This window comes from Echiichthys vipera, assembly GCF_963691815.1.
Source record: "Echiichthys vipera genome assembly, chromosome: 7".
Classification (NCBI taxonomy): domain Eukaryota; kingdom Metazoa; phylum Chordata; class Actinopteri; order Perciformes; family Trachinidae; genus Echiichthys; species Echiichthys vipera.
The window spans coordinates 12707836-12720986 of record NC_139832.1 but is presented as its reverse complement, the minus strand read 5'-3'; the positions used below and the strand labels follow the sequence as shown (position 1 = coordinate 12720986).

The 13151-nt window shown below is 43.5% G+C and overlaps 1 protein-coding gene across 1 annotated transcript in view; it reads right to left on the bottom strand.

The window, feature by feature from the left end:
* Positions 1-938: 938 nt before the first annotated feature.
* Positions 939-13151, bottom strand: part of roraa (RAR-related orphan receptor A, paralog a) — a gene marked incomplete at its 5' end in the record, with an annotated part of 172500 nt that continues 160287 nt past the window's right edge. The window contains 9 exons of the mRNA XM_083917276.1: positions 939-2849; positions 3263-3375; positions 3578-3688; positions 4566-4673; positions 5633-5765; positions 5875-5996; positions 6613-7008; positions 9452-9593; positions 11213-11298. Coding sequence (XP_083773402.1) covers positions 2685-2849; positions 3263-3375; positions 3578-3688; positions 4566-4673; positions 5633-5765; positions 5875-5996; positions 6613-7008; positions 9452-9593; positions 11213-11298 — 1376 coding nt within the window. The 3' untranslated portion in view covers positions 939-2684. The remainder of the gene's footprint in view (positions 2850-3262; positions 3376-3577; positions 3689-4565; positions 4674-5632; positions 5766-5874; positions 5997-6612; positions 7009-9451; positions 9594-11212; positions 11299-13151) is intronic.

The following is a 13151-nucleotide window of genomic DNA, read 5'->3' as shown; positions in this document are numbered from 1 at the left end:
ACAAAGAGGGTTATCATTTTTAAAGACCCTGATGACACCGTTTGAAACCAAAACAGATTTTTTTTGTGTGTGTGACACGAATATGCTGTGTGCTGATAAAACTGCGGTTTGTAAAACTGATGGGGTTTGTTGTTTTTTTACAAATGAGATTTTCTTGAACTTCACCTTAGGGGCACAGTGGTCTTTGAGTGGCTGGGGGCCCCTTAAGGATATAAATAATGTAAAAATTGAATTGGTGAATATTCAAATGTTGATTTTCAACCATTTCTCATGGAACATCCCTGACAAAAACACTAAACCTAATGAGTACAAACAAATGTCCTCTCAAACAGAAAGCGCAAAAGAAACTCTTCCCTGAGGGGTGACAGCACAAGGCATTAATGCCTTGTACAAATTGCACGGCAGAGGAATGATAGTGTGCAAACAGAAAACAAAAGACAAACAACTGGATTCTATGTTACGGTTGGTGACAGATGTATCAACATGCTTTGTTGGGTTTCTAAAGGGATATCATTTTTTTTTTCTTCTTTTTTTTGCTCTTTTTTAAAAGATATTTCTAGAAGCCGCTACTGAGAGTGCTGGAATGTCTTAGGAATCCATTCGACATTATAGACGAGTAGACTGGAAAGCGGAAGCAACGACTACTGTTTGGCACATCCAGGGTTTTTTCTACCACGTTACTACCACACTGACAAGAAAGGACACACTCAACAAAACAGAAGCACAACAACAAAGCATTCTGAAAATAGCACTTGTCCTACCATTTTTATGTTTCTCCCCTAATCATACAAACAACAGCTAGTCTAATTATTGCAGGAATATAGTTAAGTGCTACCTGACATCTTTTTCTCTCCCTCGTTCTCTTTCATGAGTTTAATAACCAAAACATGTTACAAAAATAGAAGCTTTACTACCAGACAAGGCTTTGAATATTCACTTTCCCTTCACTGTTTCTTCCGTGTCCTGTTGCGGCATTGCTGAGGCTGCGGCTGTGATGAGAAGGCAGTTAAAGTCGCTCAAAAACAACAATAAAAAGCACTAAACATTTTGACAGAGGCTCATGAATGTGCTTTTAGGTTAGACCTTGTATCTGGGATTAGGCTTGCTGTATCTTTACCTTCCACTAGGTGGAACAATTGGATTACAGACTGTGTGGATTTTTCCAGTCCGACCGCACGCTTGTTCAATGTTGATTTGTAAGACCTGCTGGAGATCATGTTTGTTTTTGTAGAAAATAGAAAGAAATATGAACCCCAGTGTGTTGCAAATGTCCTTAGACTACCTCAGTTTTCTTGTATTTTAAAAAGATTTAAACATGTTATTCGATCCAGGTCTGTTCATAACAAAGATCGAGACAGCCACAAGACTTTAACGTCACTTCAATATTCGCTGGCTGTTGTTGTGCGCTGGCATTCTCGCTAAAAGGAGTATCAGAGCTACATGTTGACAGGTGTCATGCAGATGGTTGGTGAGGTTACGGGTGCTAGAGCTTCTCCAACTCGCCTTCTCATCCATGCATCTTTGTTCACTAACCAGCATTTTCGCCAGCAGTCCTAACTGATAGCCCTTACACTTCCAGACCGGTATCATCTGCAGCTCCCAGGACTAGCCTCTGTGACCATGGTTCAACTTGTATTTCTTGTGCACATGCAACACATCACTAGGTAAATATACAAGTCTTAAATTAAAGAAATGTGTAAATAAAAGTGCCTTATCAATTCAACAATTAAGAATGGTCTAACTACTAATATCATACATGTTATTTAAAATAGATTCTATAAACATTACTTTTTTCTGTATAGTAAGTACTTATGACCATATACCCTGTAGTACATTATAAAACAGGTGGAATGGACCCTTTTCATTGTGTTGGTGCCCTGTGCTTCTCCAGGGCACCTGTCCAGAGAAGGATTAATAGCAGATGGCCTTACATGATTTCACTATGCAACAATGGTGGATGGAGTCTTTGACAGCTAAAATCATTGCGTTTTCATTAGAATTACCAGAATTCTAGGTTTCTTTTTTTTTTTAAACGATTGTCCATAGAGAGGTGCCGATTGCATCACCATGCCGACAGACCCTCCCTCAAAGTCGCTGTGAGTTTTCATTCCAAGAACTGCGTCCAAACTGACCGAACACAAAAGAAAAAGGGGCTGAACTTGACCAAAATGTGCGCATTTGTCAGCTGTTTATTTGTGTTTGGGGAGATAGGAATAAGACTATTTAAAGTTCTGAATGTTTAAATACCAAAAATCTTTTGGGAATGTCATCTGAAAAATAATACAGATTAATCTTCAAATTGTTTATACGGTTACAAGTCAGATGCACAGGTAAATCAGAAAAATGGGGATGCAATAAATACTGGTGAAGGTGAATAAATGAAATTAAGTGAATTGCTAAAAATGAGCAAAAGAGGGTCAAGTTCAACCGCACAGAAATTATTTGTCCCTATCTCTTCTTCATGTCCCACGAGGTGTCGGGTCCCACAAGTCTTCCGAAGAGAACTAAATTCAATAAAGTAAACCTCGAGAATCATCTCCCTAAGCCCTCCCCCTCCAATGTAAAAGAAGAAGTTGAGCAGCGTGCCATCTGTCCGCTCTGGATTGTGCAGGGCACCAATAAAGTGTCTCAGATTCCTCCTCCACATTCCCCTACGGTGGGCACACTGGCACCTGGCAGGGCTGCTACCCGTCAACGGGCATGGACTGCTCAAAGTCTGATCCGAACAGCTCCTTGTATAAGGGGGGGAAGTGGGCACGCACAATGTCTGGGTATATTGCTTTGAAAGCTGTAAGCTTCTCTGTATGCCTACTGCACAGCGCTCGCAGTGTCGACACTTTGCATATCAACTGTGGAGAGAGAGGAGACAGGCTGTTTAGATTCACGGGGAGGCAAGGACATGGAGCAATGGTAGTGAAAAACATTCCTCCCTATAGTGTATTCCTGCTCACACAGGGGCAAACAGACTTGTAAATATTGAGACAAGCTCTCAAGCGCGAGGCAAACTTGACACTTCATATTATGGTGCTGGCACAATTGATAAATTATCATGTCTCTACTGATAAAAGGGCATTTCATGTACCATTATGAATGCTTCCCCTGAAATCTGTGTTAGTTTAATCTAATGCACTAAAAATGGTTGATGGCCTGTGGATAAAGATCCTAAACAGTGGGAGATTACACTGCTACAAGGATAAAGCATGCTGAGCAGACAGCCACTTTCAGGGATAATGGATGGAGTGTGTACTGCATGGCACTGTACCTTTGTAAGTATGCCATCCTCTCTGTGGTTCTTCTGCAGGACGTGCTGGAGGGCCAGTTGGATCTTCTGCTGGAGTTTCTCCACCTTCACCTTCTCCTGGAGCCAAGACCGGTCTGGAAGGTAAATGATCACACATTTTTGTCACTGTAAAGTGTACATTAGCAGTCAACTTGGCTCATGTGAAAAGTAATGATGCGGTACCGCTAATATAAGATACTAATTGACAGAGAAAAACAGGAGGGCAACAGCGTTCCTTGTTGTGGTGAATGTGCGTCTACCTTTTTTTTTTCACTTTGCACAGTGAGTGACACCTACCAGCAGACATCAACACAAAGGCGGAGAACAGGGCGATCTCATCCTCAGACAGGTGCATAGAACACAAGTTTTTCCCAAACTCGAAGACAGAGCTGATCAAGTCGTCACAGCCTGCCACAGCAAAGGACACAGAGAGAGGGCTTAGGATGAGGAAGACCAAAGAACAACATTCACTCTTGATCTTTATTGGGAGAGAGGCACACAGGGAAGGGAGAGGAAGGGGAAGGAATGAAAAAGAGCGGCATGCTGACAGCACATGGGAGCGTCTTAAGCAGAACAGGCAATGCTTTTACTGAGTTTTGCCTCCCAGACGAGTCACTTTTGGCAGTTGGGTGGTGTTATGCAAGCCAGAATGAGGTCACTATTGAGGCTTTTAGTTAAATCAATTATCGGGGATAGAGAGAGACAGGCGGATGCCACCGCAGCTCGGGAAGCCCATCACTCTGCCTACCCCGCTGCGGACCTCTCTGTACAGAACACACAGGACACACATACTCATACACACAAACAGGCAGTTTGTGTAAGGGACACATTTATATTTCCTCCGTCAAAAGGTAGTTGGAAATACGGAAAAATCCATGGTGGAAATTCTTACTAATGTCATGGCAGTCAAACACGAAAGCCATTTGCTTTTGGCTGAGATGTTTTATATCAGACTATGGTTCATGATGGTTTTGATAGCATTCTCCCTAAAGACACTGCATCTGGCTTTATTTCTTCCACAGTTACAGGAGCCATATGCAGCAGAGCCTCACTTACATCTTTGTTCTACCATAAATAACCAGTGCAGAGACAGCAATGCCAGGTGAGGTAGGGGGTGCTCAGGATTTGCTTCCAGGCCTTAAGAACAGAACAGCAAAGTCTAATATAGGCTATTACACCAAGGGAAGGAGTAAGACACAACCACAGCAGCACACATATACACACGTGCAAACTCATTCAAACGAACAAACGCACACATCCACCGACACACACCCACTCCACTTACCTAATGACTTGAACACATCAGGTCCGGCATACTTTCCGTCAAAATAGACTGTGTTGTTTTGCGAGTCAAAGGCACGGCACATTCTGACAAACACAACTTCCAAAGAGCCTGTGGAGACAGACGGGAACAAGATGCTGAATCTGAGCATTGCCCCCCCAAACAGTTACACATCAGTAAGGGATGCAAAACACATGATTGTGCTTTGTGCTATTCTTCTACAATATGAGTAACACAATCACTTTGAAATGATGAAGCCTGCCATCAGAGGGAGGGAACAAATAACACCTCTGCAGATGATAATATCTTCATAGACAGAAGGCTATTCTTCCATAATGACATGCCTGATAAAAAAAATTGCACTTCATTCAGTAGTGACAGTACTTATTCATTCAACCTTTATTTAGCAAGATAGGTAGGGAATTTATTCTATCCTGCAATTTTGTACCACTCTGTGGGAGTGGATAAGAGGATCAAGAACTAACAGAAGCCATTACTGCATCTAAGGGAGATGCTACTGTTTTAAAATGTCATGTCTGACAAGGGAACTCATTCTTTATTTCATTATTCATATTGGCTGTGCTAATGTAAATAATACTCAGGAAAATACCCAGGAGAGGTGTTTGTTTGCTGCATGTGCGCTATGTTTGTATCCGTGTGTTTATCTGTATTTATGTGTAAATATAGGTGAGCCATAGTTGTATTTAATATTCTGCAAGTATGTCTTCATGAGAGCAGTTTGAATAAGCAGACATCACCGGTGTCGGAGAAAAGAGAGGGGAATGGCAGCCGTCATGACAGGTATTATCTTAGCTCAGGAACATATTGCTTATCTAATGCTGTGCCCATCCCTATGTATGTAATGAACGGAAGAAAATAGAGAGCGACAGAGAGAGGAAACAGGCAGGGTGGGGTCTCCTCTCGGTGACACTGTGCATGTGAAGAAAAGGGCTTTGTGTAGTCAGGTCAGCTACGCCCTTGTGACAATGCCAGAGGGGGGGGGGGGGGGGGGGTGGTGGTGGTGGTGGGTGAGTTTGACGGCAGCAGGCCATGTTGACAGGCTGTCATACCTGCTTTCAGCAGCACTATCTGATCGTTCTGACACAGCTCCATGAAGCCGTCGATGCGCTTGGCGAACTCCACCACATACTGAATGGCCTCTGTTATTTTGATAGCACACAGCTGCCACATGACTTCCCGGGGCTAAGAACAGATAACACAGACAGAGAATAAGTTATCAGCTTTAAAACAATGAATTTAATCACTGTAACTGCTGAGGAGGCCAACACATGCCCAGTTGTGGTCGAAATACCTTGCTCTGGTAGCTCTCAACCTCCTCCTGCAGAAAGGCCTGCCAGGTCATCTGCTGCAGCTCCTCCCTCAAGTACTGACATGTCTCCATGTGTGACTTGGAGATGTTCTGGGCCAGGTGCTCTGCAATACAAGACGATCACAGTTGAGATCTGAACGTCTCTCACAGGGCTATGTGAAAGTGAAGACCTCACTGATGAAATATGCCACAGGAAAAGAAGATTTATTTACTGAGTTTTTAAAAAGAAGGAGAGGCAGGTACATGCGCTTTTTTTTCTACTTGGAAAAGGCTTGTTGACATTTCCTTTTTACTGCCTGCAGGAAGCTCATAACTTAAGGTTGAGGCAAAGCCAATCTAGTTATGACACAAATGCATGGAGGGAGGAGGGGCGCTACGTTACTCACTGAAACAAAGGTCACATTTTCTCAGAGAGAAATATTGAGTATAAGAATATAAATGGTTTTGAAAACACATCTGTTAAAAGGAGTTCCTAGGCACAGGGGAGCCTAAAAAAATGATTTCCCCAGACGCCTGCCCTGCTGGATCCTGATTGGCCCTAATTAATGGAAACTAATTACAAAAAAGAGGCTCTTTTAATGAGTGTTGGAGATGAGTCTCCAACCTCCTGCTATTTTAAGCAACCTTTGTGTCGTTTGCCCCACGGTTGAGTTGTTCTCCCCCCTCCTCCATTTTGCTGTCTCTCCTCTCGTCTCCCCCTGCCTCTCTCCTGCTCCTTACCTAGTTCAGCCATGGACACGGTGGGGGAGGTTTCTCCGTTGGTGAAGGAGCAGTAAGGGAAGAAGCCAGAGCCGGGGGCAAAGTCGCAGATGGGCTCCGGCTTGATGCCGTTGATGTCCAGGCCTGACTGGTCAGGAGACGGCTGGATGTCCAGGTAGAAGCTGCTGACCGCCGAGTCTGGTTTGCTGCCATCAGGGGTGTGACTGTCCATGTAGCCGCTGAGGTCGTCATGGAGCTCCGTGAGGCCATTGGCTGAGAGGCCATAGCTAGGTGTGAGCGGCTCCGCCTCTCCCGGCTGCTGTTGGTGGTCACGCTGCTGCTGCTGCAGCCGGTGCTTCTGGACCTCAGCGTACAGGCTGTCTCGCTGCTTCTTCGACATGCGGCCAAACTTCACCGCTGTGATTAGCAGGACAAAACATGTGTGAGACTCCAGTGAAACATAACAAACTATCAACCAGACATATGTGATAATTCTCAAAATAATATGATAAGCCCCAGTTAATGAGCGGATGTCTAACACATTCTTTAAAATTACATTTTACTGAGTGATTTGATTAATTTCATTGTTGAGTCTGAACATTTAACTGTCCAATAAGCAAGATAATCTTAGTGTGGTGGATTATCATCACAAATAGACCTATTTCAAACATTTTCTAGATACTGAAGATTGAACCGAAACATTGGAATTCTTATTCCTTCAACGCAAAACGAAGTCTTGCCATCTGAGACAAAATCACCTGTTTGAACAAGAGAAAGGGAATAAATTGGATATTTTGGGCAAATTAGTTCAATGCCTCAAGTCGTATGTTACTATTAGACCAAAAGACACCTGCTATTAGCATCATACTCCACTATACTGAAGTACAGTACAGTACAGAAAGGGTGATATACTCATTTAACAGATAACACTGATGACAAAAAAAAGCTAATCTCCATATTTTTTTTGGGGGGGGGGGGGGGGGCAGTAATGACAGAGATTATTACAAATATGAACAGCTTCATAAGTACTGAGGCAGAAGTGGGCTGGAAAGTGACTAACAGCTTACCAGCCACTCAAACATGAGACAGGCTATTTGCTACCTCCTGTTTCAAGGTTTCCAGACTAAACAGTGGTGCTGAGAATGAAACTCCTTGGCCAGAGTTCTGGGGCCTGGCAGTATGTCAGCCGGTCACAGTGTGTGTAAGTGTGTGTGTGTGTGTGTGTGTGTGTTTGTCTACACACAGTGGAAAGCGAGTGGAGCGGGAAGGAGGAAAGTGCGGGCAGATGGGCTCTGGTGTGTTGAGTGAAGGCAAGAGTCACCTTCACCTTGTATGTGTATGTGTCTGGCTTTGCAAAGGCACTTATAAGTGCTAATGTACTTCTGTGTTCATTCACATCCATAAATATGTATGCATTTATGTGTAGCTGAATTTAAACAAAGTCGTGTGCATAAAGATGTACCAGTCTCTGTGCATGTATGTTCAGGTTTTCTCTCCTCTGTGTGAATTCCTGTGTTTTACAAAAAAACAACAACAACAACAAAAAAAACCCATTACATATCTGCTTTGTTCTGATTCTAATCTCGTCAGCTGAGCCCAGTCTGGACTGGCCCAGTCTGGACTAGTCTGGCACAGCAGGAGTGCTTCAGTGCACATCCCCACCTGTGTGCTCCCATTACAGTATCTCAGCTGCAGCAGCACTAATGACAACCTCTAACAACCTCCTATTTCATCAAACCTAGTTTCTATCACAGCAACAAATTAGTCCCACAGTCAAAGCACTCACCTGCTACTGGCAGACAATGAACACAGACTGATGTCTTAGCATGTGTTCATGTTAGAATATTTATTGATGTGTCTCTTTGAGAATAATGGTGGTCATTATCTGTGTGTGTTTTCTTTGTCTCTAAACCAACATATCATTATACACGACATCAATACAGGGTCACGAATGAACAACCAAATACTAATGATAAACAGAGGGAACATGTGTTAATGACTACTTAAAAGCAGGTAGGAGTTGCAATAGCTATGGTGTTGTTATGTTTTTTGGCCCTTTCTGAAATTTACCTCATCATTTTTACAGATTTTCCCCGAAAACTACCCACATTTCTACTCAGGATGAAGGACATTTTAATGTCCTAACATACCAAAAAGCTGCATTTCCTGCGCCAAGGAGATGCTGACTTTGGGTTTACAGTAAACAATTTCCTCTTTAGGGCTGTTCTCAATTAAAGAAAGTCTTGTGGACTAACACTGACATGACAATGTCATACGATTTTGATGACTTGAGTTGTGGATTTCATCAAAAGATTTGTGAGTTTCTCCACAGAGAAACATGCAAAAGCACAACTTTAAATCGTGTGTTCACCAGAGATGTGCTCATAAGTGTCTTTAGAAAATGAAATTGACTGATCGACTAAATAAATCTTAGTCAACCAAAACGACCGATTAGTCGATTGAATGACTGAGCGGGAGCAGTCCTAGTTCTTTTCAATTTTTTATTTACTTTTATTTTGTCTTTACTATTCTTTAAATAAAATAAAAAAAGACATACATTTATGGATTGTTTTCCATTATAAATAATAATTAATAATTATTAATACAAATTTATAATAAGGAGCCCTACATGTACACTACCAATGACTTCTAAAAATGACAAATGATATCTTGATCCCCTGAGAAAATTCTTTCCTCTCATGCTCGCCAGTCCACAACAGCATCCCTGAAGCATTGGTTCAAAGGCACTTCGGCATAACAGATTCTTGCCCACACAGGGGCTTGAACCTGGGCTCTTCACCTCCCTCTACTCATCATGCCACCCAGCTGTGTCCGCCCACCTCTTCTATCAAGCACTTACCATCTCGTGACATGCCCACTGCCAGGCACTTCTGCAGCCGGCAGTGCTGGCAGCGGTTGCGGCTGGTGCGATCGATCAGGCAGTTCTTCTGGCGGGGGCAGGAGTAGGCTGCATTGCTCTGCTGACTCCTCCTGAAGAAGCCCTGCACAGGAAAGGGGCATGGAAACACCTCAGGTTACTGGATGACCCACCGTGGGTAGAAAAAAGGCTCTGGGACTGAAGGATCAATTCATGTCTTCATAGTGTTTTACCGCTGACAACATTCATTACTGATTAATGTGATTTACTGTATTCCTAGTGGTGATGTTTTCATTTTACCTCTGCCAAACAGATTAGATAATAACACCACTGTGATGGTATTTTCCTGGCTGTAATATCTGGCATTCAAAGAGCACTTTTTTTCACCAGTGTGTACAGCATGAGGGTGGTGTGTTTGGGTAGTAATGATAACAGTGGATGGTATTTTTCTTCAGTGGGGTTATTAGTGTTGATTAACGCAGCACTGGCATGTGCAGTGCTAAAGGACTGCGAATGCACACCGACTGGATTCCTCATCCTTTGACTTAATGAATTGATTCCAGCACATCATTAACATGCCCCACTCTACTGCTCCATACACATATGTCTTAATTAGCTGCTCATCGGCTGTTTAATTACAAGAAAACAGCTGACAGCTGCCAAGTTGCTTTATAATGGAAGCCATTATGGAAACAGGCTATAACTGCCAGTGACAAGCAGCACTCTTTAATAATGCTATGATTTATGGTCCAAACTTTTATACTCGCACATACCATTAAAGGCCTCTCTGCCTTGGACTAATTAGCAATCATTAAAGATAGATTTCAGCAGTTTATTCTTTAGTGTTGTGTTCCTTCCAGCTCCTGTGTGAGGGAGAGGAGCACTGAGAGGAACAGGGACCGCTCTCTCTTTCCCCCTCACAGACACACGCATGCACGCACACACAGACACACGCATGCATGCACGCACACACACACACACACACACACACACACACACACACACACACACACACACACACACACACACACACACACACACACACACACACACACACACACACACACACACACACACACACACACACACACACACACACACACACACACACACACACACACACACACACACACGCGCACACACACACACACACGCGCACACACACACACACGAGCAAACAGCAAAGGTGCAGGCTGGCTGAGGAATGCTAATGATGTGCCTGGTGACAAGCACAGGGACAAGAATACACTCTAAGCACAAAATTCCCCTCACTGTGAATGGCTGGTGCATTTGAAACAGTACAAAAGGCGGCTTCAATGGAAGCAACACTGTAGCAAACAGCCAACAATCTGCTATAATTCAAAGCACTCTCCTTTTGATCATTTTATTTCAAGAAGAGCAGGCTGCAGCAGAAGCAAAGAAAAAAAAGTGAAAAGACATGTCCCTGGGAGGGAAAGGAAGGGGGATGACTTTGTCCTACTAATTGTGGTTTTCTGTCATGTCCTCTGTGGTGCTTGACCACTTTAATGATCATGTTCTGTGTGTTTACACTTTGCAGTCCCTCTCCAAATCATCGTAAAACTTCAGCAACATTTTTTCAACCTTTTTCCTAGCAAGCAACTTTCTTTACCTCCTCAATGTTCCCCCGTCTTCCCCCTCTCAGCTTTCCTGTCCCACACACTCGCGCATACACACAAACACTACTTCTCACGACACAAACAGATTCAGTCTCTTGATGCTTACCTTACAGCCTTCACATGTTATCACACCGTAATGGATGCCTGATGATTTGTCTCCACAGATCTTGCAGGGAATTATTTCGATTTGAGCTGCAGAGAAGAAAAGGAAATGAAAGAAATGGAAAAAAAAAATCAACATTTTGCTGTCACAAGTCACTGTACAACACCCTCACCATGGATCCATGTTGGTACATGAAAGAGCACTGTGCTTCTAAAAACATCTCATCCGGTGGCTTTTGAATCCTCACTTCCACAGAGCATTAGCTGAATATTTACACAGTTGGATGTGCATGTGTGTGTGTGTGTGTGTGTGTGTGTGCGAAGGGAAGGAGGCCATTTTAAGTCCTCACAAGCAGCCAATGCAAACATGGTGTCAATTTGCATCCTAAACCCAACTTACGTAAGGACAAACCCAGCACCCTAATACAGCACAGTAGTATTTATACTAGCTTTGTGCAATGAAAAAGGCTCTTTAGCCAAATGAGGAGACATATTCGCTGTTGGAAAACTTGACTTCTTGAAGCCTCTTAAACTTCAAAACCATAAAAACCTCAGGAGTAACTCCATGGCGGCCACAAAGACTCATAACATGGCCGCTATGCTGGACGGAGCGGCGGCAGTGACTGTGTGTGTATGTCTGTATACGCTACAGAAAAAAAAAGTGTTCAGTGCCTGTGATGCCGTGCTGTTGACAGGCCTGTGATTCACCCACTATAGAGGACAAAAGCACAGAGAGGACAGGCCCCATCTATCGTTGGCCTTCTCTTCAGGAGCGGACCACAGGGCAACACAACAGAACACACAGACATCAGAGACACAGAACTCCCAGCTCGTCCCACTGCTCTAAGCTTTATCACTGCAGCCACTGATGCTACATCCCTCTCCACCTCCACCTATGTCTCCCCCCTCCTCCCCCCCTCTCTCTCTCTCTCTCTCTAACTCTCCCCCCAGAGATCTCTATCTCACAGCCCTCCTCCACATCTCCAACATCTCAGTCCCACCATCCCAACAGTGCACTGCAGCGCCAGACGAACACCGCTATCTGATCTAAATCGAGGAAAGATCACCGCGGGATATTTCCTCGCCATGTAATGGTTTTCTCCAACCAGCTATGCAGCCCAACCAATCAGAGCATGTGCAGCTATTGCAACACAAGTCTATACCAATTAGTGGAGTAATATTATGAGTTTGCCTTAATAAGATGCAATAAAAAATATAATAATTTAAAAAGTGGTGGAACATTCAGTATGTCAAAGTGTTACATCAGCCTCCCCCCTCTAGTCAGGCCTAACTGTCTCTTCCCAAGACCAGAAGCTTCAAAATATCCCTCGTACACCTTAACAACCGACCTCTTTAAACTAGTTTAATAACATCAAAAGTACTTCTGCTAAAGTTCAATCCGGAGATCCCTGCCCATTTTAATCATCTGCCTAGGAGCTTGTAATGTGTCATGTGGATAATGTCCTTGTCCCTGAGGCATGCCGGGAGAGGCCCTTAACACAGAGCCTCTAATCCACTAACCCCGGAGCCACACTCTATTCATTCAGGAATCTGTGTCTGTTCTCCTCACGCTGCCGGAGTCAACAAGAGCGGCCATGTTTACATGGAATTAGCCTACATTTTAGTAAAATGAACAAAAGGGAGTGGTGGAACATTCACAATTAATTCTCCTCCTGACAACACCTCCTGCGATTTGTGATTCTCACATACAATAGAGGGCACTGCACCTCGTCGGCCCGGATTAGAGTGAAATCCAGGCAGGAGGCGGGCTTTGACAACCTAACTGAGGGTTAATTTATAATTAATCTTTTCCTTACTGTGCACAGTTCCTTGTTATTTCGGTTAGGTCTATCTCTGTATGAGTGCACTCTATTGTTTGTTTTTGTGTTCTCCCTGCATGAGCATTAGCAGTGCAGTGTGTTTCGACTCCTTTAGCGTTTTCA